This window comes from Solea senegalensis, linkage group LG14 (genome assembly GCF_019176455.1).
Source record: "Solea senegalensis isolate Sse05_10M linkage group LG14, IFAPA_SoseM_1, whole genome shotgun sequence".
Taxonomy (NCBI): Eukaryota; Metazoa; Chordata; class Actinopteri; order Pleuronectiformes; family Soleidae; genus Solea; species Solea senegalensis.
This window is the reverse complement of record NC_058034.1, coordinates 3,219,904-3,239,982: the sequence shown is the minus strand read 5'-3', so window position 1 is coordinate 3,239,982 and position 20,079 is coordinate 3,219,904. Positions and strand designations below refer to the sequence as shown.

Below are 20,079 nucleotides of genomic sequence, written 5' to 3'. Positions count from 1 at the left end.
GGATGCAGTGACAAGAGAAAATAATATGAAAAAAATGTTGTTTGTGCATGTTATTTTTTTCAGGCAAACAAGAATTCCAGTATCTATAGCAGCCATAAACTGAAGCATTTACCAATATGGCAGTCCAAGCATGAAGATGCCATCAGTAAGGCAGCCAGCTGGTTCTATGTGAGTGAGACTTAAATAGCTTCTTAAATCCAGGACTAGCTGTAACTAGCCCCAGGATCTAGAAGCTTTCTCATGTATGTTGGTTTTTACTCAACAACTGGAAAGGCAAATAAGACTTATAATAGACAAGTTATGCCTTTTGTATAATAACTACATTAAAGAAGCCAGCAGTAAGTTGAAAGGGTTAGTGAAGGTACTATAAAGCAAGCACATCAGATTGTTGAGATCTGCTCGTTTTTTCCCCTGCCTCAATTACAGTGAATCAAACATGCACATGGGTGACACATTAAAGTAATGATCTGAATAATTGAGTGGCTAACAACAAATGCTGATGCTTCAATACATCGTGTAAGGGGGCAGGCACTTAATGAAAAATGTTATTTATCTGAATGAGTGCTTTAAACAAGGTAAAGCAATTTTGAAACTAATTGGCATTCCAAAGGTCAACCCCAATATTTCTTTATGGCATAATTCCAATATTGTTATGGAGTAGGAAATGTCATGCTTTTTTTGTTAACCAGTGATTGAGTTTGTAGATGATAGTATGTTAATTGTTAATAAATTATAGAAAGGCACCTAATTTTCGTAGTTAAAATGCTTAAACGTTGTACATTAGCATATCTCATAAAACAAAAGCTTTGCTCGAAAAAAAGCTCCCCTTCATGTCATTAAGTAAACCTGCAGAGAAACACACGGATACTAGCTGACTAACCTGGGGAAATGTGGTGCATTTGCTTTTTGCCAGTCAGCTTCTGTTTCATGGCTGTTGAAACGTAGTGATCCATGAGCAGTAGCATTCTAGCTGTAGCCGTTCTGTCTTCTGCCCAAATTGCAGGGTTATGTCCCAGTGAAGGTGCAGGTCAGGGTTTGCTTCAACTCGCTTCAATTCCAGGACATTTCTACTTCCTCTCCTGCTGCTAATTACTTTAGTGGTTTGGTTGATGTGTGGCCTCTGGTTTTTTTTGAGTTGCAGAGAACTGACCCATAGATTGGAAAAAAAAACAAAAAAAACAAACAAAAAAAAAGACGGTTTATTTATTCATACAGTTTTTCATAACAAAAATAAATTCATAACGGTAAATTGATTAATAATTAAAGATTTCATAAAGCAAATTCAGCATTTCTTGTCTTCACACATTATATATGTTCAAATATAGTAGCTGTGAAAAAAATCACACATGTAAAGTAAATAATTATGGCGTTAAAACTGAAAATAGTTTATCTTCAGTAGTCTTCTCTAAAATATTTAGGCATGTCTAAAAATGGCTTCATGATGCACAGGAGCCATACTTAAATCAACTCCTCCTCAAACGCAGTGTCGATATGTAAAAACTCAGCGGCTGTAACTGCTGCCATTGCTTTGCTAGCTAGCTGAGCTGTCTTTGTCTCACAAATGTGTCTTACCTAGAAGAAGATCTGAATGAGGAGCAGACTCCTGCTGTGAGGCTGCAGGTAAAACTGAAGAAGAGGGACAGAGAGAGAGGGTTGAGGATTGCTGCTACACTAGCTCTGTTTATGTGCAATAGGTTGTTGATCTACCACCAAAATGGTTAAAATGTTGCTTCTCCACACGTTATCAGAGTGTATACATTAATAGTCTGTACAAACACTGACAAACCGAGACATTCACAGGCTCTGGTCCCCACTTGAATTGGAATTGGTCCACACACACACACACCAGTGGCTGCAGTGGTCAAGCCCCATAGTCTCAGAGCAGACAATTAAGCCGAGGGTTTACATGATTTAAAACCTATTTTTTAAACACTTGGTGAGTTTTTTAATCACTCAAATTTAGTGAGGTTGTTACTAACGCGTTTTCTTGTGGGGTGATAAAGTCAGAAGCGATATTTTTTTATTACTTTACAGGATCTTTAATGGTCAATATCCCTAGTATGGAGCATGAATCTCTAAAAAATGCTGAAACTGACCCAGGAACTTTACCCAGGACTATGCTCTGGCAGTCAAAACAAGAGTCTAGTTTCCTAGAAATGTCCTTGGAAATGCCCTTGCAGACATAACAGGTCACCAAACAGCTAATCAGTTATTTACATCTGTACAGTCAGACAGGCCTTCAGCAAGCATTTCCCAATACTGAGCTCAAGTGAATGTAGCTTACTTTTTGTCGTGCTTTTGGATGATTTAAAGGATAATTTGCTCAGAGCACATGTCTCCTCTTCTGCCATGTTACTCTTCATGAAAACCATAGCTAAAATGTTTCCTATGCCCTCCAGCTAGTTCTGACTGATGTGACAGATCAGTTTCAGCTACTCCCCTGTTCTTTGTGAGTTAATGGTTATGTAGCAGAATGACTAATACCTTAGCCAGTCTATGATGTGGGCAGGGTGACGTGATGGTTATGCTTTGGTTAATGGTCACAGCAGTGTGACTACTGGGCTTCACTCTGGTCCTGGCTTTGCTGTGTTAGAGATTTTGTAATGGCTCGAGGTGGAGGCAGATGATCTGATCCTTAAAGGGAGAGGCCGAAAGAAGAATAAACCAGTAACATAGTCAGGATTTTTTGAGCAGAAAATAATTGCTTTTAATAAAAACCTAAATTGTAGTTGTGAAATTGAAAACCTAAATACCACAAAAGTGATTGTATTGTAATAATTTACTTCAAAAAGCATTTATTTAAATGTTTGTGTATTGAACTCTATGGGTTTACAAATTCAGTGAGTTCAAGTGCACATTAGTCAGTATGAGATGCATGTAAATATATAGACATTATTTTCTTCAGAAAAATGTAAGTAGATATCCACCATTTTTTGTGTGTGAGACTTCTGGTTTGGCCTTTCCTGTCAGTGGTTGTGTAGCTTTACACTGCAGACAGGACAACAACCTTTGACAGATGATATCACTTCTAGAAAATGGGTATCATGTGTGCCCGTCAGGGGTTGATATAACAACCGTTGGTTGAAGTGGAAGGATTTAACGGAATGTTTTCATCATCAGGCACAAATAAGACTGGAATGTGGATCCAAAGTATAAACTTGTTTTACTCCTCCGAGGAGTTGGTGATCTAGTCATGTAATTTCAACGGTGGTATATTGCTGATTTTTATCCATTCATTGTTTAATTTCTTTCATTCATTCATTCATTCATTCATTCATTCATTCAACCGTCCACACCGAGCAACAGCACAAAATAATTTAAAATACCCTCATACGTTACCTGAGGCCACTTCCTCATGTTGTCCTCCCCATCCATGTAGAACTGACCTGCCATTTCTATTTGTTGTCGATAGCTGTGAGTAATTGCACAACATTTTCAAGAAAGCAGACTTGGTCCATTCACACATATGTACAAGGAAAAAATAATATGGAAGTGCCACACATGCACAGGACATTGGACCCTTTGTTATTTCCTCAATCAAAAATAAGGTCTATATGTATCTAAATGTTATATATATTTTTCATTTCCATGCCCTGAGAGCAGAATAGTGGCTAAGTGTTTTGGGATTAAAAGTTGCTTCTGTGGAGATGTACCAAAGCCTATCAGCTGGTGTTTTCTGCCATGTATTTATGAGTCTAGAGCAGGAGTTGCCATGGGAACTAACATTACCCCTCAGGAGTAGCTCCAGTGAATGTACACTAGCTTGACTCTGAGAAATGCTTCTGCTTGGTTTTCCAGTCGGGCAGAAGAATGAGATCTGTTGAATGAAGCCGATCATGCCTACAAGACCTGTTATTCTTGGAATTAAAATTGTAGTACTAATTGTCCCACATGAGCTATTTAAATTCATGCAGAAACTGCAAATAAAACGTTATATGCTGCAGGGCAAACATAATCAGCATTTCAGTCTAAAATCAATAAAAGAAGTGGGTATTAGGATAGTACTTTTTTGCAGTCTTCCTGACCAATTAATTTATTTCTGTACTGTAAAAGTGGGGCCAGCTTGAGCAAGGTCAGAGAAAATGACAGACGGACTGCAGTCATTTAATAAATAATTTGGCAGAAATGGTGAATATTATAATCATGGAGAGTACTTTTCTGTTGCCTCTTTAAGCTCTAGCCCGGTGCTTCTGGAGTTCTACTGGCCTGCTGAGAATTGCATGTCTGTTGCAGCAGTGAACATAGTTACAGCTGAAACAATAAGTGTTTTACCATGTTTATGTCTGACAACACTAACAGAAGGTGAGACATTAGTTTTGAGGTTGCAACAAATCTTTTTTCATTTCTTATTTTTTGATAATATTCTCAATTACAGTATAAATGCTGCCTGCCATTATGTAGTTCATACAACTATCAACTGTTCGTCCTCTTCAGTAACCAAAATCTGGAATACCTGCAGTCTGCCTTGGATGTTTAGACCCACTAAACTAAACCCAAGCTGGTGGTTAATGCAGAACAATCCTAATTCATGTTATTTACTGTACAAATGGCAAAGAACCATCTAATCTTCCAAAGATCTCAACTACTCAATAGATTGAAATTGAGGTGGTCACATCCTACACGTACTTAGGTATCATCATTGATCAGAACCTGTTATTCACCACACATTCCGAACCTTATCTCCAAGCTGAAGGTCAAGTTGGGTTTCTTTTTTAGTAACAAATTCAATTTCTCACTCAGGGCAACAAAGTACTTGATATCAGCAGCTTTCTTACTTTTGGTGCATTGTATTATGGTGATTTGGTGTTTATGAATCCCCCTGAACAGTATCTAAAGATGTTAGACATTGTGTACCATTGTGCTTCTAGATGTTTCTGTAGGGCTGTAGCCTGTTATTCGCTATTTAATATTGTTTTGAACATGCAAGCCCTGTGAACGTGGGCCCTGCTATGCAACACCTGTAGACTGTAGGGCTGTAGACTGTTATTCGGTATTTAATATTATTTTGAACATGGGATATTTAGTTTGAGTTCAAACTGTAATTACCTGCTCGAAATGCATGCTGCCACCTCATAAGCACGTAGTGAAATAGTAACCCTCAGAATCTAGCAAAGGGTTCACATAGGGTTTCCTACTATGCTGACAGAACCGTTAGAATGCCCACCGCTAACAAAGACCCATATATACTATCAACCCACAAAACTGATGTGTCATGATCACAGGTCAGTTTTAAATTGTCTGTCTGCTCATCAACACTGAGTGAGGAAGAGCGAATCAGATAAAATACACTAAAGTTGGTAGATACCTTTTCTTTCTTACTCCATCCCACACATCCCAGAATCTCCTCTGAAGCTGTTCAGCTCTTTAGTCAATGAGAAAGTAAACTCTAGTGCTGTCTTGACAACTGCTATTTATGTCTCTCTCAAAGACATACTTTGTCTGAGGGGGAAACTCCAATGTTGCTTGACCTGCTTCCTGCAGTGAAAGATCCTGTCTGGTTAGAGGGCAGGCGACGTTCATGGCACTCCTTCACTGTACACAACTCTGCTCCTAATCCAGCGACAGTCAAACACCACTCAAGTAATCCTGGAAGACATTTCAGTTACTTTGCCTTGGGGATACCAGCTGTACTTTCTAACACAGAGCACAATCTATTATCTAATGAGCCACTGCAAAAATGGTTGTTCTGTATATATTATCAGTGTTTCATCAAGCCTTACATGTTTGTTTCGCAGATATTTTGTTCCCAAATGGTATTGGTATGCTCTACTGTCAATATGCAGTTTTACTTTCACTTATGAAACACTCCCTTGGTTGTTTAAGGAGGGGACTATGAATGATTATGTCAGTATTTGTTATACTACCACTGTCCTAATATCTTGACATAAGATAGACAGTCATTGTAATGTAGGATGAATTTTAACATTCTAACAATTTGTCAGTGCCACTATAAGGGGGCGTTCACATGTTCATGCACAAATACATTACTTTAAATGGAGATGCATGTCAGGCACTGGCACATACAGATTAATTCCTGGAACTGGTTCATATCTAGCTCTTTTTGTATCAGTTAGCAAGTCATTATAACAGTACTTTGTTCAGAGGCCATGACAAAATGCTCTTCCCAAAAGATGATGAGAAAAATATAAAACAGAAAATAATGTACATGCACTACACTGATTACAAAACAGTCATAAAGAATAATACATTATGTGTTCACCTAGATTATGGCTGTAATTTGCCACCCCTAAATCTTGATGAGAATTTCTTTCTGCACTTATTTAGGAAGATCTGTTGATTGTATTTTGTAGGAGTGGACCAGTGAGTTCACTTTAAAATAACTCTTAAACTGCTCAGGGATATTCCTTTGAAAATAGTTATTAAAATACATGTGATTATTTCATAAATATTTAAAATCTAGAGTCTACAGTTTTATGCACCAGACTCTGGTCGGGTTGTAACGCAAAACGTTTTTATTTTTTATTATTATTTAGTATTAGTATTTCCCCAAACTAAACTACATTATGAAAACGTTTCAACATTTCCAATTACTAGCTAACTATATTTTCATGTCATCTTCTCAGGTACTGGAGAGAGCGGCAAGAGCACTTTCATCAAACAGATGAGAATAATCCATGGTTCAGGCTACTCGGACGAGGACAAGAAGGGCTTTACCAAACTGGTGTACCAGAACATCTTCACCTCCATGCAGGCCATGATCCGTGCAACTGAGACCCTCAAGATCCCATACAAGTATGAACAGAATAAGGTGTGTACTCAAGTATTGTGGTACAAATATTATTTGTGGCATGTGAGGTTCCATTGCAGTATTCTGTAACGTATTGTGTTCTCTGAACGAGATGATGAAGATGATAGTGATGATGATTATTGTTATATCATTCTCAAATACACTTGTTATACAACTGTTCATGGTCTCTATTGCCAAGTGCTTGCTCATTGTGTTCCTGTGTGCTCTCTCTATGATGATTGTAAGGTCTTGACCTTACTATATTAAGTGCCTTGAGCTAATGTATGTTATGAATTGGTGCTATACAAATAAAATGTTTTTTTTGGTGAGGTATAAATGCAGGTTTTGTTAGTAGACCCTTATCTTTGAATATTAAGTGTTGTGAAAAGTCTTTTGTGTATTGCTCTTCCACAAAAGACTAACCACTCTGTGTGGAATCTTAATTCTTAAAGTCAGTCTCTTATGAAATGTTTCGCTGCAGTCAGAATAATCACGGTGCATCATTTTATATCACACCAGCTAATGTAAACATAATTCTGGCTGTGAGCTGCCCTTCTCCAGCCAAATGTGGCCTCCCACAATGAATGTGGTCAGTGGTCTGACATAAATAAGTTTCCCTAGAATAGTTGATTTTTTATTTTACCAATTGAATTTTGAACAGAATCTGAACGTACTAATTTCAAATGCTATTATTGCAACTTTTCCTTTTATGCACTGTTGCTTTTCTCTCAGAATAATGCCCAGCTTGTGCGTGAGGTTGACGTGGAAAAGGTGTCGTCATTTGATCAGCCGTACATTGGTGCGATAAAGATGCTGTGGGCCGACCCTGGCATCCAGGAGGCCTATGATCGCAGGAGGGAGTACCAGCTCTCTGACTCAACCAAATAGTATGTCTTTGAATAACCAATTATTTGCATAATGTTAAAGTGATGAAGCACTCAGACTTGGGTTTAGGCAAATGTTGGGAAAATGTTGCCAGGTTTTTTAATGACTGATAATTGTTGCATTAATCAATTTCAGAGAAAATGTATCTTCCTGATGTTTAGGACTAAGAATGAATTGTAATAAATGTATTTTTTTGTATTCATGAGCTGCATCTGCTGGCTATATTCATATTTGTTTTATACTTGTAGGTTTTTGATGGACAGCAATTGTTTGTGAGTCAGTACTTGTGCATGTGGTCTCATATAGGTGAGATTGGTGAATTGCCTACATGTGCATTCCATATGTTCCTTCCACCTCCACAGTTACCTTAATGAATTAGAACGAATAGCTTCATCGGGGTACGTGCCCACTCAGCAGGACGTCCTGCGGGTACGAGTGCCTACCACCGGTATCATTGAGTACCCATTTGACCTGGCGGATAGTATCTTCAGGTACTAGTGTCAAGTGCTGCTGATCACTGGTTGACTAGCTGCTTGACAGTTAGTCAGTTAGTTGGAAACCCGCCGATGCCGCTATTCCCGTCTACCTTGTGCTGCACAGCAGAACTTGGCACTGTAACGCATCCCTGATGGTGTACTCTCAAAGACATCCTCTCGAGGCTCATCAGAAAGGCACTTGCATGTATTTTCTCTCAGGCAGTCAAATGTGGCCTTATAAGTGCTAAATCATCCATCTGGAGGCAACTTTAAAGTCCCTGCTTGCCTTAAAATGTCTAACTTATTTTGTCTTTGGGAGCTGCCATCAAGGATGATCTTAAATTTCTAAGAGAACATTTGTGGGGTGGTGGTACTAAATGTCACCTAATCCCCTCATAACTCTTGGGAATGTTTTCTCCTTTGGTTATATCTGGACTGTTCTACTTGCTTTTGGAGGGGGTGTGCCGTATCTGCTGTTATGCTTCACTTTCTCCTCCCTCCCTATGTCCTTGTTGTCCTTCCTGTCTCTAGCTATCTAAGTGATCTGGATCGTATTGCTGAACCATCCTATCTACCAACCCAACAAGATGTGCTTAGGGTTCGAATCCCAACCACTGGGATCATAGAATACCCTTTCGACTTGCAAAGCATCATTTTCAGGTAGAAGAAGAACCACTCTTTATTTTTTTTCATCGTCATTTCAAAATCCAAAAGGCCCTCTGAAGTCTGAGTCAAGATGTTTGTGTGTCCTATAACAGCTCATGTCCCATTTGTACAATAAAACCTAATGTCTGAATATTTCCAATCTGTTATTTGTTGCACAGTCAGTAGTTTTTACCGAAATTGAAATAACAGTTTATCTGTTAACAGACAACACACCATGAATGTTAAATTAACAAACATTAGGACTTTTTTTTTTAGTTGATTCGTCAATGCCTGTGGTTACCATGGCAACAGCAAGTGTTTCACTACAGGAAACACTACTTGGTTAGAAATACGACAGTGAAAGAAAGTGGTGTATCCGTTTACAGCATGGACTAACAAATCTGGTGTGTTGATAAAAGAAGTATGACCAGAATCTGAATTCATGCTGTTCCATACCTGCTACATTTCTGTGTACGGCCTCTGACCTGAACACCACACTTGTCTGCAGTTTTTGTTCTTTTAAAAATTAAAGATAAATAAAATGACACTACACTATGCATGCATTGTTTGAAAGAATCCCACATACATATCACTTAAAGCGGAATAGACAAATGTGTTTTATCCTCTGAAGTCAATTAATGCAAACCTCTAACAACAAAATTATTTCCTTCATTTGTAGAAACTGTACTGCTGTGAATAGCTCATCCAATCATGCATCAAATCAGCTAATTGTGGCTTTGGTGGGATGCATGAAGGTGTTTTAGTTGTTGTTATTTTTTTCTCAGTACTTTTACTATACTTTGAAAATCTCTACTGCTTGTTTTTTTTTTCATCATTGCCAACTTTACTTTTAACTGCAGCATAGAGTTTGGCATCCCTCAATCATAGTGATGCATTCCAAGGCAAACTGTTCCTTTTGTGTGTCCAGACACCGAAATGCTGACAAAAGACAACACATTTTACATGATAATCCCAGTCTATGTTTCCCAGAGACACAGGTCCCAGGAATTGGCACAGAGACGGTCTTAGGACCTGACACAAATAAGCAGAGCAGAGCTTCCATTTGTAGAAAGAGAGCTATTGCAGAGACGTAGATACACCCAGGCAACAAGAGCATTTACAGAAGAGCAAATCAATAGGAAGCCATCATGTCAGCCCTCTCCTACGCTTACCAAGGCTTGAAATAACTCTGCTTGCAGTGACGACGTGCTGAAGAGGTTCCCAGCTGCCCTGCTGCCCTGCTGCTGTTGGCCAATAGACTCCTTTCTGCTTAGCTGTACTGCTCATGATGAATCACTTACATGCTCTCATTGACATCAATTATGTGTAGAATTGTGCCCAAAAAAACCCCCACAAACAAATATGAAGTGGGCATACTCAATTTATTTAGTTATTTATAAGTATGTTTTGTATTGTTCAACCCAATATGTTTAACAAGGAGGTGTGGGATTAAGCTGCCTCTACTCGCAGCTGACAGGCCTGTTGCCAAAAAAAGGACGCCGTTCATAGACATCAGGCTCGCATCCCTCTCTTGTAATTGGCTTTTGAAGTAATTGAAAATGTAATTTTATTCTGGCTTATCCAGTGTAGGAGAGCTTATTGTACAAAGTAGGTCACTCATCCTTGCTAGAGGAAGAAAAGGAGGCTGTCTGATGTGAAGGAGTTTTATTTTGGGCATCTTTGGAGGACTCCATTTATCAATGCCCTCCCTCCCTTAGAGTCAAAGACTGAGTGCACCTGTGTGATGTATTTCCTTTGTAGGTGATTTTAGATATTTGGTGGAATTAATTATGAAGCTCTGGCAGTTGACATCAGAGTGTTGTAATGCAACATTTTGATAGGAAGCTGCGTTGTTCAAATCCATAGCGTTGTGACCAGGATGCCTAAACAGTCGGAACAAGCAAAGACAAAATCATTGTACCGTATCGCCAAAGACCCTGTGAGATGGCAGTGGTGGATCGCTGCTATAAACGCTCAAGGCGATCACAGGAGTCTTGGGAACCCTCAGGCAACAAGTTCTGCGTGTGTAGTGATCACTTCATTTTAAGTATAGAATCCAGGGCTAATTAACTGTAATATCATATTGTCATAATAAGTTCATAAGGAAGTTGAACATGTCAGAATGTTGCAGGTCTGAATAATGTGTCTGTGTCACGTCTGTTTACTCGTGAAATGCCTTTATAAGGGTCACGTATATTAAGCCCGCCCAGTTCTGTGATAGGTTGATCGATCTCCGTGGATTTAAAGTGTGTAGAGAACTCTGACGGCTTAAACCAGCACTGGTGCTGTTCATTTTCGCAGAGAAGAGCAGAGGTGTAAACATGGCAGTGTGTGAGTCACATGATATCTGGACCTCTATGGAAGTGAGACTAAATTCCAATGAATATAGTCAGAGGGCTTTTTTGTGGTTTTTATTTCTGTTGCTCTTCAGTAGACCAAAAAAAAAAATAAAGCAATCTGGATTTTTGCTTATACAGCAGCAGGATGACCTCATTCGAATTATATAATTACCATTTTGTTGATTTGAAACAGGAGTGACAGAACATTAGCTGATCTGTGAGTCGATCTAGGTCTCCATCTCCAGAATTGAAACCGGTGTCCTTGAAGCTCTTGTTTGACTATTTCTTCGTATTTCTTTTTTTTTGAAATTCCTTTTGTTCTCCTCCAACTTTAATCTGTGACTCCTCTTATCCCTCCCACTCAGTACCTCTTTGATAGGCACCTTTTAAAAGAATAATATGTAGCAATATGTTCTTTGTCTCTCTCCTGCATGTGCTCTCCAGTGTCTGTGTTGCATAGAATGAAGTGGATCGTGTACATGCATGCTTCCTTGTAGATATTTTTGATTCACTTCAGGGAAGCTTTGCTTGGTCCTTGCTGCGGATTCTTGTTTCTTTTATACTCTTGGTGCGAAAAGGACATTTGGCTTGGACTAGACTAGAATCCTTAAATATTATCTTAAAGTTGTCATATCAGTCGGAACACATTGGCTTTGATATATGTTTATTGGCCACCATTTTATACAAAACGCTGGTGCAGTTTAAATGAAAATTTGGCCCAACCATTGCAAGATAAACGCCTCTTTACAATGATGGATTGTGTACTGTAAAGTCCCACTCCTATTCTGTACTGACCCAGACTGTCTGTCCTTGACTAAATCACCTGAAGGTTTTCTTCTTGTGGCTTTTAAATGATTTGAATATCATAAATGGGATGTTGGTGCAAATAAAGGCGTAGGAATTTTGTGCTAATTGTAATTTTCTTTTCTTCTGTGGCCCTTCATCTCCTGTCACGTTCCAATCAGGATGGTGGATGTGGGGGGTCAGAGGTCAGAGAGAAGGAAGTGGATCCACTGCTTTGAGAATGTCACCTCCATCATGTTCCTGGTGGCGCTCAGCGAGTATGACCAAGTCCTGGTGGAGTCGGACAATGAGGTGAGTCGGAGGCACAGAACAGTTTGATACAGCATATGCATACATTTAAGTCATTTGTTTATTTGGTGCTATAAGATGTGAGCAACTTAAGGATAGAGGATCCAGCGAAGCCGCATTTGAATTACACATTCTAACACATTCTAACACATTTTCACTGGGCCAAAAAGTCATGTTTTATGTTGCAATAAATATTTGGTCCAAATAGTCCCTAAGTGTATGTAAAAACTGTAAATTACTTTACAATAACTTTTCCGTTTCTGTTTTATTTTATCAGCTCTCTCACATTTAATGAGGTGGGATATACTGTAGTTATTAATATACCCTTTACAATTACAACTTCACAAATACCTTAAAAATGAGTTATTTTTGCACACACCCACAAATTAATGATTCCTTTCCTCTTGGCCATGGGCTGCCAAGAGACTAAGTACTGTTACGTTTACAATTACGTAAATCAGGAATGAATGATAAACTGTTGTTAGGGGTATTTGTCCTCTCCTGTTGACTTTCATTTGAAAAAGACATGTTTTCATTGTCTTTTTATGATGACAAACGTGCAGATAAGTGGAGGTGTGTCATTGGTGCCGTCCCGAATCATATACGCAAACACACAGTAATGATAAATGCAAGGTCAAGTAAGCTCTCCATCTGTTTACTCCATAGATTTGCCCATATCACTGGCTCTATCTCTCCTGAATGTTCAGATAGAATTAAGCTAATGCGATCAACCCCTGCAGCCCTCCGCTCCACCCCGATGAACGTTCTCTGACCTGGTCATTCCTGTGTTTTATAAAACAGCCTCACTCGCTCTCCTCTACATCACTTTAACTTCACTGTCGCTGGTTAATTTCAGTTTACTCGATGTGATATACGTATGGCCATTTAACAACAACAACATCAGAGACACGGTAGTAGTACATTATCACACAGACCGTGCATCATCTGCCCTGGTTCTTTGTAGGTGTAGTGTCTCATTAAACACACAAACAATTGTGATTTGTGAATGTGGGCTATACAAATAAACATTTTGTTTAATTAAATATATTTTCCCCACTAAGGGGGTTATTTTTCAGCCGTGTCTGTCTGTCTGCCTGGTTTGTTTGGCTGTTCGTGATCAGTGCATCTTAAAAAGGGCTGCATTTGATGAATTATTCTGGGAATGGACCTGGTTATATTTAGACTACAGACAAATAGATTATTTTGGTGATACAGAATCCATTTTTATTTTTTATTTATAAATTGTATTATTTTTTTACTTCATTGAGTCACGTCTGACCAGGATCATATTATGAGTTACTGTAAATAAACTGAGGGAGTGAAGCTGGAAAGAAGTTAAAATCAGAGGAAGATTGTTGTTCCACTTTTTATGTGTGTTTGACTGTTTTATTTAGAGGAACAAGTCTTACATTTATAACTTGTTGGGATCAGTTAACAGGAAAAATTTCACATTCAACCCCCTCAACTATTTCTCAAGCTTTACTTCAGCACTGCTGTATTCACTGTAACACATCAATTTTAGATGCAGTGCCATGATGCCATCAAGCTTCATCAATCCTTTGTGTTCAGTGTTTTGCTTAACAAATACATTCACACAGTCTCTAATGTGATCTAAAATAAAAGCTAACTGATGCTGGCAATGTTAACAACCGTATGATATGATGAAGTAACATAACACATTAGAGGGGATGAATGCAAATAAATCACCAGTAGCTGCTCTCCGGTTGTCAGGTTTGTCTTTAAAGAGAAGCTGAATGTTGGTTTCATTTCTTTGCATTTTCATTATAACTAATAATATATTTGCTGCCATGATCTAGCTTGGTGATTATGTTTTGATGAATTCCACTGCCCCTACCCACCTAAATACATAACTGTAGTCCTGTTCTTATATGGCTCTAATTAGCCACATATTCAACATTTCATCATACACAGATTCAGATAAATGTCAAAAGTAAAGGTTGTTTGCAACATTTTCAGATTCATAGACTTGAAACCAGAAATATAGACACACAAAGACACACAACTCCTCAATGCTGAGAGACTAGGAAGAAGTAATTGTGTACTTTTGTAATAACTTACACTCACCTGTCACTTTATTCGGTACACAGACAGGACGCTGCTGTTCACTGCATTCGAAGTCCCTTAAGTCAACATTCTCAGATGCACGTTTTGAACTTGAGCAGGTCGTCTTGACTGTGTCTACATGCCTAAGGGCACTGAGTTGCTGTCATGTGATAATAATAAATAATGAAACCTCCATTTTTATAATTTCATTCACAACGAAGACGGAGTTGAGCAGAATTCTAAATGTCTTGCATACCGAGCGCGTGCTAACGTTGTGTTTCCTCCTCGTCTGCCGTCAGAATCGTATGGAGGAGAGTAAAGCTCTGTTCAGGACTATCATCACATATCCTTGGTTCCAAAACTCCTCGGTCATCCTCTTCCTCAACAAGAAGGACCTGCTGGAAGAGAAGATCATGTACTCTCACCTGGTTGACTACTTTCCAGAATTTGACGGTATTTTATAATCCTTTTTATTTATTTGTGTAACCTCTGGCTGTGTTGTTATACACAGAAATACAACTTCCTGGTTTCTGTCCAAGTGGTCCAACAGTTTCTTCTGAATGCTAGGGTTAAAATGATCCACCTGTATTGTGATTGTAGAGTGACATCTTATGGTTGTAATGCTGTACTGCAATGCAACCAGATACTCTCTCCCCAAAGTAAGTGAACACAGTAGCTCTTGGTGCATTTGGCTTATGACCTTCTAAGATGCCCACTCACCCCAGCCCATCACAGTGTAATCTAGGATTGGCACATTGCCCAGAAATAATCCTCCTCTATTTTTATCACATTTATGGATATTTTATTTTATGACATATTTCAACTCAAACTGAGAATAGTTATAGTTACTGCAAATACGTTTTTGTGATACCAATATCGCAACCTTAAATGTGTGTGCAAGTCATAAACAGCCATATAAACTCCCACTGCCTGGCAGACATTTGCACCCCTTGTCACAGGACGGTGGTGGTGCACATCTGTCTTTACAGCATGTTCCCTGTGACTAATGAAGCATTTACATTATATTTGTGATGTGTGAAATCGTACAATCATATTTTTTTTAACCAATCCGGTTACTTGGGCCACTGTGGAGTGGATACCGATACTGAGCAACGTATCGTCTTATCCCTCACTGAAAAGTGATGGAATGACACCAAAGAACAATAGAGGCTGAATGAGGCTAACCTGATGCTCCATAAAAGCTAAACAAGACCAATTGTCTGTTGTTCTCCCAGGTCCCCAGCGCGATGCCCAGGCCGGCCGCGAGTTCATCTTGAAGATGTTTGTGGACTTGAACCCAGACAGTGACAAGATCATCTACTCCCATTTCACGTGCGCCACCGACACGGAGAACATCCGCTTTGTCTTCGCTGCTGTCAAAGACACCATCTTGCAGCTCAACCTCAAAGAGTACAACCTTGTTTGAAGGAGAAACGGAAAATAGAAAGTGATGGAGTGAGAGCCAGCAAGAGACCTGTAGCCACCCCACCCCACCCCACCCAGACACACCAAAAGCAAACTCCACACACACACATGCACCGACATGAAACACACAGCTGCATAGAGATGAGCTTTGTTTTCTACTTTACCAGACCAACTTTACTCTTGCTCTTTCAGTTGTGTGTTTGCTTCTTTTCTTCTTTCTTTTTTTTTTAATGGTTTTCTTGTTTTATTAATCACTCCTCTTGCACAGACACACATAAAACACACTAATATACACTATAACACTCCTATCACCCGTTTTTAATAGTTTTGGTCTGGGGGGGTGGTCCTCTTTTGGGCCTTGTCGTTGCTCACATTTCTTTCTTTCTTTCTTTCTTTACACTACATTATCCACAGTGTTTGTGTATGTGAGGTGGTTAGAGGGCCTTCTTTGGGCAGAGTAAGCTTTTATGGAGTAAGGGCTTTCTCTTGTTATTTAACCCATGCATGCTATACACTACAGGACGAGGGATCGAGGCCAGGCTGCAGGCTCTGGACTCACTAACTATGATAATAGGGATATATTATCAGGCAGTGCTGGGCTGCAGCGAGGCACCTCTTGGTTCCCCTCCGGTCTTTAGTTGTGTATTTGCAATTTTCTTTTGGCAAACCTGCCCCAAACCGGAGCACAGGAGCTCTTTTGAATGTAAATAAAGTTTTTGTGGTGCTCATACAAAGGTGAGGGGTAGATAAAGACAACTACACATTCTCTATATATTTTAAATATTTTCCGCTATATTACTTTCTTGGTTATATTATTGCTTTTATAGTTCTCCTGTTCAAGTTGAATTGAAGATGACCATCCTACAGAAAGAGTCACAATCTTTTCCTTTATACGCTGCTTCTCACCGTTAAGAGTCGACCAACATCTTGAAAGACAAAAAAAAAGATCGAGACACAGCACTTAAAAGTATTTACACACCACGTATCAACTCTCATGTTATTTTTTTACCACGTTGCCAAATTCAAACCACACACGTGTTCTGTAAATATAATTACATTGCCAGTATCCTGTTCGTCACCTCAAGTCGTTGAGATACCAACAAAACATATTTGGAAACTGGCATTGCCGTAGCAAATGTTTTCTCGTATTGGATCTTTCAGACATCGGCGTGGCGTAACAGCTCACTTTTGTGTGGCATTTCCTTCCATGTCGACGGTTTGTCTTAATCACACGGTGTATCAGTACCGTCTCCACTGATCACAACCTGTGAATGACGACACTACATTAATCCAGTGCGGTCGTCACTTGTAGATAAAGCTTTCGCGCTGCCAGTTCACAAGTTGGTCTTGATCGTCCAAATCGCTCGTCATCAAATTGATTTGACACCATATTATTCAACTAACATTTGATAAACTGTAAGTGATAGCACGGGAGTAAATACTTCTTTTTTTGTGTCTAATTTATCAATCAATCTATGTATTGTCAACAGTAAATGAGACTTCCTCCCTAGTTTCCGGTGCAAAGTTTTTCCAGCTGTCGGAGATGGAAGGAGATTTTATACTGCTGTAATATATCAAGACTATTTTATGGACAAGTGTTCTATCTTTCTAATGATACTTAATATTTTAAGTTGTTGGAGTTCTGTTTTTGAAATTCTTGACAACGGACAAACCGTTTCCATGTCGGGGTTTATGCTTTATGCAAATAGGAAAATGAAAACAGACAAAAAAAAAAACATAGTGGTTGAATATTTACTGTTCAAGGATGCTTGCTTTTTTTGGAATTTGTATTTGGCTCTTGGTACCGATCCCATATTGTGTCTCTTGCCTGATAGTTGTTTGAATATTCCATTGAGCTGAACGTTGATAGATGGCTATTTTTTGTCTTCACAATGTAATTCAGGTAAGTTTTCATAACTTTTTCATCACAAGGGCTACTTCTAGCGGCTTTGGTAGAAATGAAAGGACTATAGACGGTGTACGGTATAGCAACAGGTGAGGTTTATTAATCAGAAGTGAGATTACGTTTGTCGTCCCACTGAGGATGAGGGACACTGGTTTAGTGGGGGGCGGGAGGGTGCAGCGGTCCACAGATGCCCACTTGGCGTTTGTGTGCTGGCTGTTAGCTCTTTGTCCGCTGTTGCCTTTAGAAAAGGTTAATGACTAATATCAAAAGAAAAGGCGTTTCCCAAGGTGCAAAAGCACATTGTTTGTGTCGCAGCTGTTGTACCTAAACATTTCTTTTGGTCTTTTTTTTTTAATTTTTTTTTACAAATTTTGTGCTGACATTATTGGCTTTACGATCATTTCTACTACGTGGTTATGTGTTCTTGCTTCATCTTCTCATTGGTAGTGTAGCCATGGTTGACTTTGCCGTCGTCTGTGTTGGATTCAGAAAAAAAAGCTTGGACATCTTAAAAAAATTTAAAATGGTGCAATGATTTAAACCCATTCAGACTAAACTTAACAGAAATTATTTATTTTAAATCGTTTGCCAAAATGTTTACACTTAAAATGGTCTTTGTTCTACTTATTTAGATGATCACAAATCTCATGCAAATGTACGTTATATTAATGATGCCATTTAGACTTAAATGTAATCCGAAACGTTATTGAGGGACATAAAAATATGTATTTATTCTAAGTGCCACAATTTTGAATGATCTCAGAACAGACTTATGAAGGTAACGGTTTTATTTCCAACATTTAAAAGCCTTCTCTTCCTGCTAATGTAAGGTTCACACACTTTCGTCCTAACAAATTAGTTTTCTGTGTACTACATTTCAGCCCATTTATCCTTTTGAAATTAAAAGCCTATGTAGTTTTGGATGAATAAATTGACTTGAGCGGTCTGTTTTTTCGCTGCTGGGGAAACATGCTGATGTCCATCTGTGTGTTGTGTTTTTTTAATTTCTTGGCATCTCCTTAACTACAGCTTTACAACCTTTAGACCCAGTGTGTGGCTGGCTCATTGCACGTCATTCTCATGTAGATGATTAGATGTCTAGCAAATTGACTTGAATGACTGCAGCGAGGATGATAAAGGTGACCAGTGTCGGTGTAATAGTTTTGACTCTGATGAGGTGGTGGTGCCTCTCTGGTTAATCCAGCGCCAGAGTCGACACAGAGAGAGCGTCAGATGGGTACACTTACCAGTGTTTGAATGCGGAGCAGAGCTGGTTCATTTGTCTAAAAATCCTCTGCATTTGTTTGTACTGTATTTGCTTTATCTGCACGGAATGCAAGTTGGAGGAAGTTTGTGCGACAATCCAGTACAAAAACACTGTGCCAAGCAGAAAATCAATCAGCAATTGAAAAGATATCCAAAAGTAAACATTTGGAGTAACTTGACCCAGATTTGCATCTTTAGTTAATCCAATTTGTTTTTTCCAAATGAAGCTTGAGTGTTGAGCCTCAGTATTAATGTATTTATTGAAATTATTTCAAAGTGAAGGTACTGAAATGGCTATTAATATAATATTTTGGTGGTTATGGTAAGGAGCGCGTTTACATGTCCACTATTGTCCACTTTTCTTTGGTTTCCTCCCTTACTTGATTGGACTGTGTATTCTTTCCCCGGGTCGAAGGCACTGAAACTGCAACACTGCAATGGGCCTGCATTCATGCAACTTAGACGTCCTTTTCAAACGCGCTTATTGGTACTCTAAGGTGTGCGTGTGTGCGTGTGTATACACGTTTGATGGCTATTGCTTATGCTCGAGATCCATTCTGTTAAGAGGGATGGACATACAGTGATATTAAAAGCTATCTTTGCTTTTTTTTTTCTTCTCTTTTGTAAGGTTGACACACCTTAACATGTGTATTTAGGACCACTTAAGATGAAAGACTTTTTTTAAGAGTTAAAATTTGTGTAGTGGTGTACAAATTGAAAGTAATGTATTTTTGGTTTTTTTTCTCTTTATTTTTTTTTTTTAAGTATACCAAATGTAAATTATGTACAATGAGTGTGCCAATCCCCTTTCTTTGTAAAGCCAGACTCTTAACAAGTGCCAATGTTGTGAAAAATAAGAGGGCCTGTGAGTTTCATGGTCCTGTTTTTAAAACAAATAAACAATAAGTATGTGATTAATTAACAAAAAAAGGACAGTTTTATTCTATATTGAAGATTAATAATGAACTGCTGTTTTTAAAAATAACTGTCATTTTAATTGCATGTGTTTACCAGGTTAGGGAGGGAGTGGGTGGGTGAGATACTGTATTCATGCAACACCCTCATGAAAAGGGTTTTAATGGTTATTGATTTACTGTATTTTAGCCATATTTCTCTTTTGTATGTTTCATTTCAACCACTGTTGCCTGAACCTCATTCAGACATGAAAATGATTTTTCATAGCCTTCTCCTTTAAATGTTTTGAATTGGAATAAAATATGTTCCTATACTCTC

General features: G+C 38.7%; 1 protein-coding gene and 1 long non-coding RNA gene across 3 annotated transcripts in view; one reads left to right on the top strand and one right to left on the bottom strand.

Moving 5' to 3' along the window:
- LOC122780589 (guanine nucleotide-binding protein G(q) subunit alpha-like) overlaps window positions 1–20,079 on the top strand; it is a 32,962-nt gene extending 12,883 nt beyond the window's left edge. Inside the window, exons 2-7 of one of the 2 annotated variants that reach the window (XM_044043654.1) lie at window positions 6,585–6,769; window positions 7,481–7,635; window positions 7,996–8,124; window positions 12,059–12,188; window positions 14,549–14,702; window positions 15,485–20,079. In XM_044043654.1, coding sequence (XP_043899589.1) covers window positions 6,585–6,769; window positions 7,481–7,635; window positions 7,996–8,124; window positions 12,059–12,188; window positions 14,549–14,702; window positions 15,485–15,675 — 944 coding nt within the window. In that variant the 3' untranslated portion in view covers window positions 15,676–20,079. Of the gene's footprint in view, window positions 1–6,584; window positions 6,770–7,480; window positions 7,636–7,995; window positions 8,125–8,640; window positions 8,770–12,058; window positions 12,189–14,548; window positions 14,703–15,484 lie in introns of both variants that reach the window. The other variant, XM_044043653.1, reaches the window with a different exon arrangement.
- Window positions 880–2,386, bottom strand: LOC122780591. Its single transcript, XR_006361714.1, has 3 exons — window positions 2,285–2,386; window positions 1,573–1,626; window positions 880–1,145 (listed from the first exon to the last, which is right to left on the bottom strand). It is a non-coding gene; the product is annotated as an uncharacterized LOC122780591 (long non-coding RNA).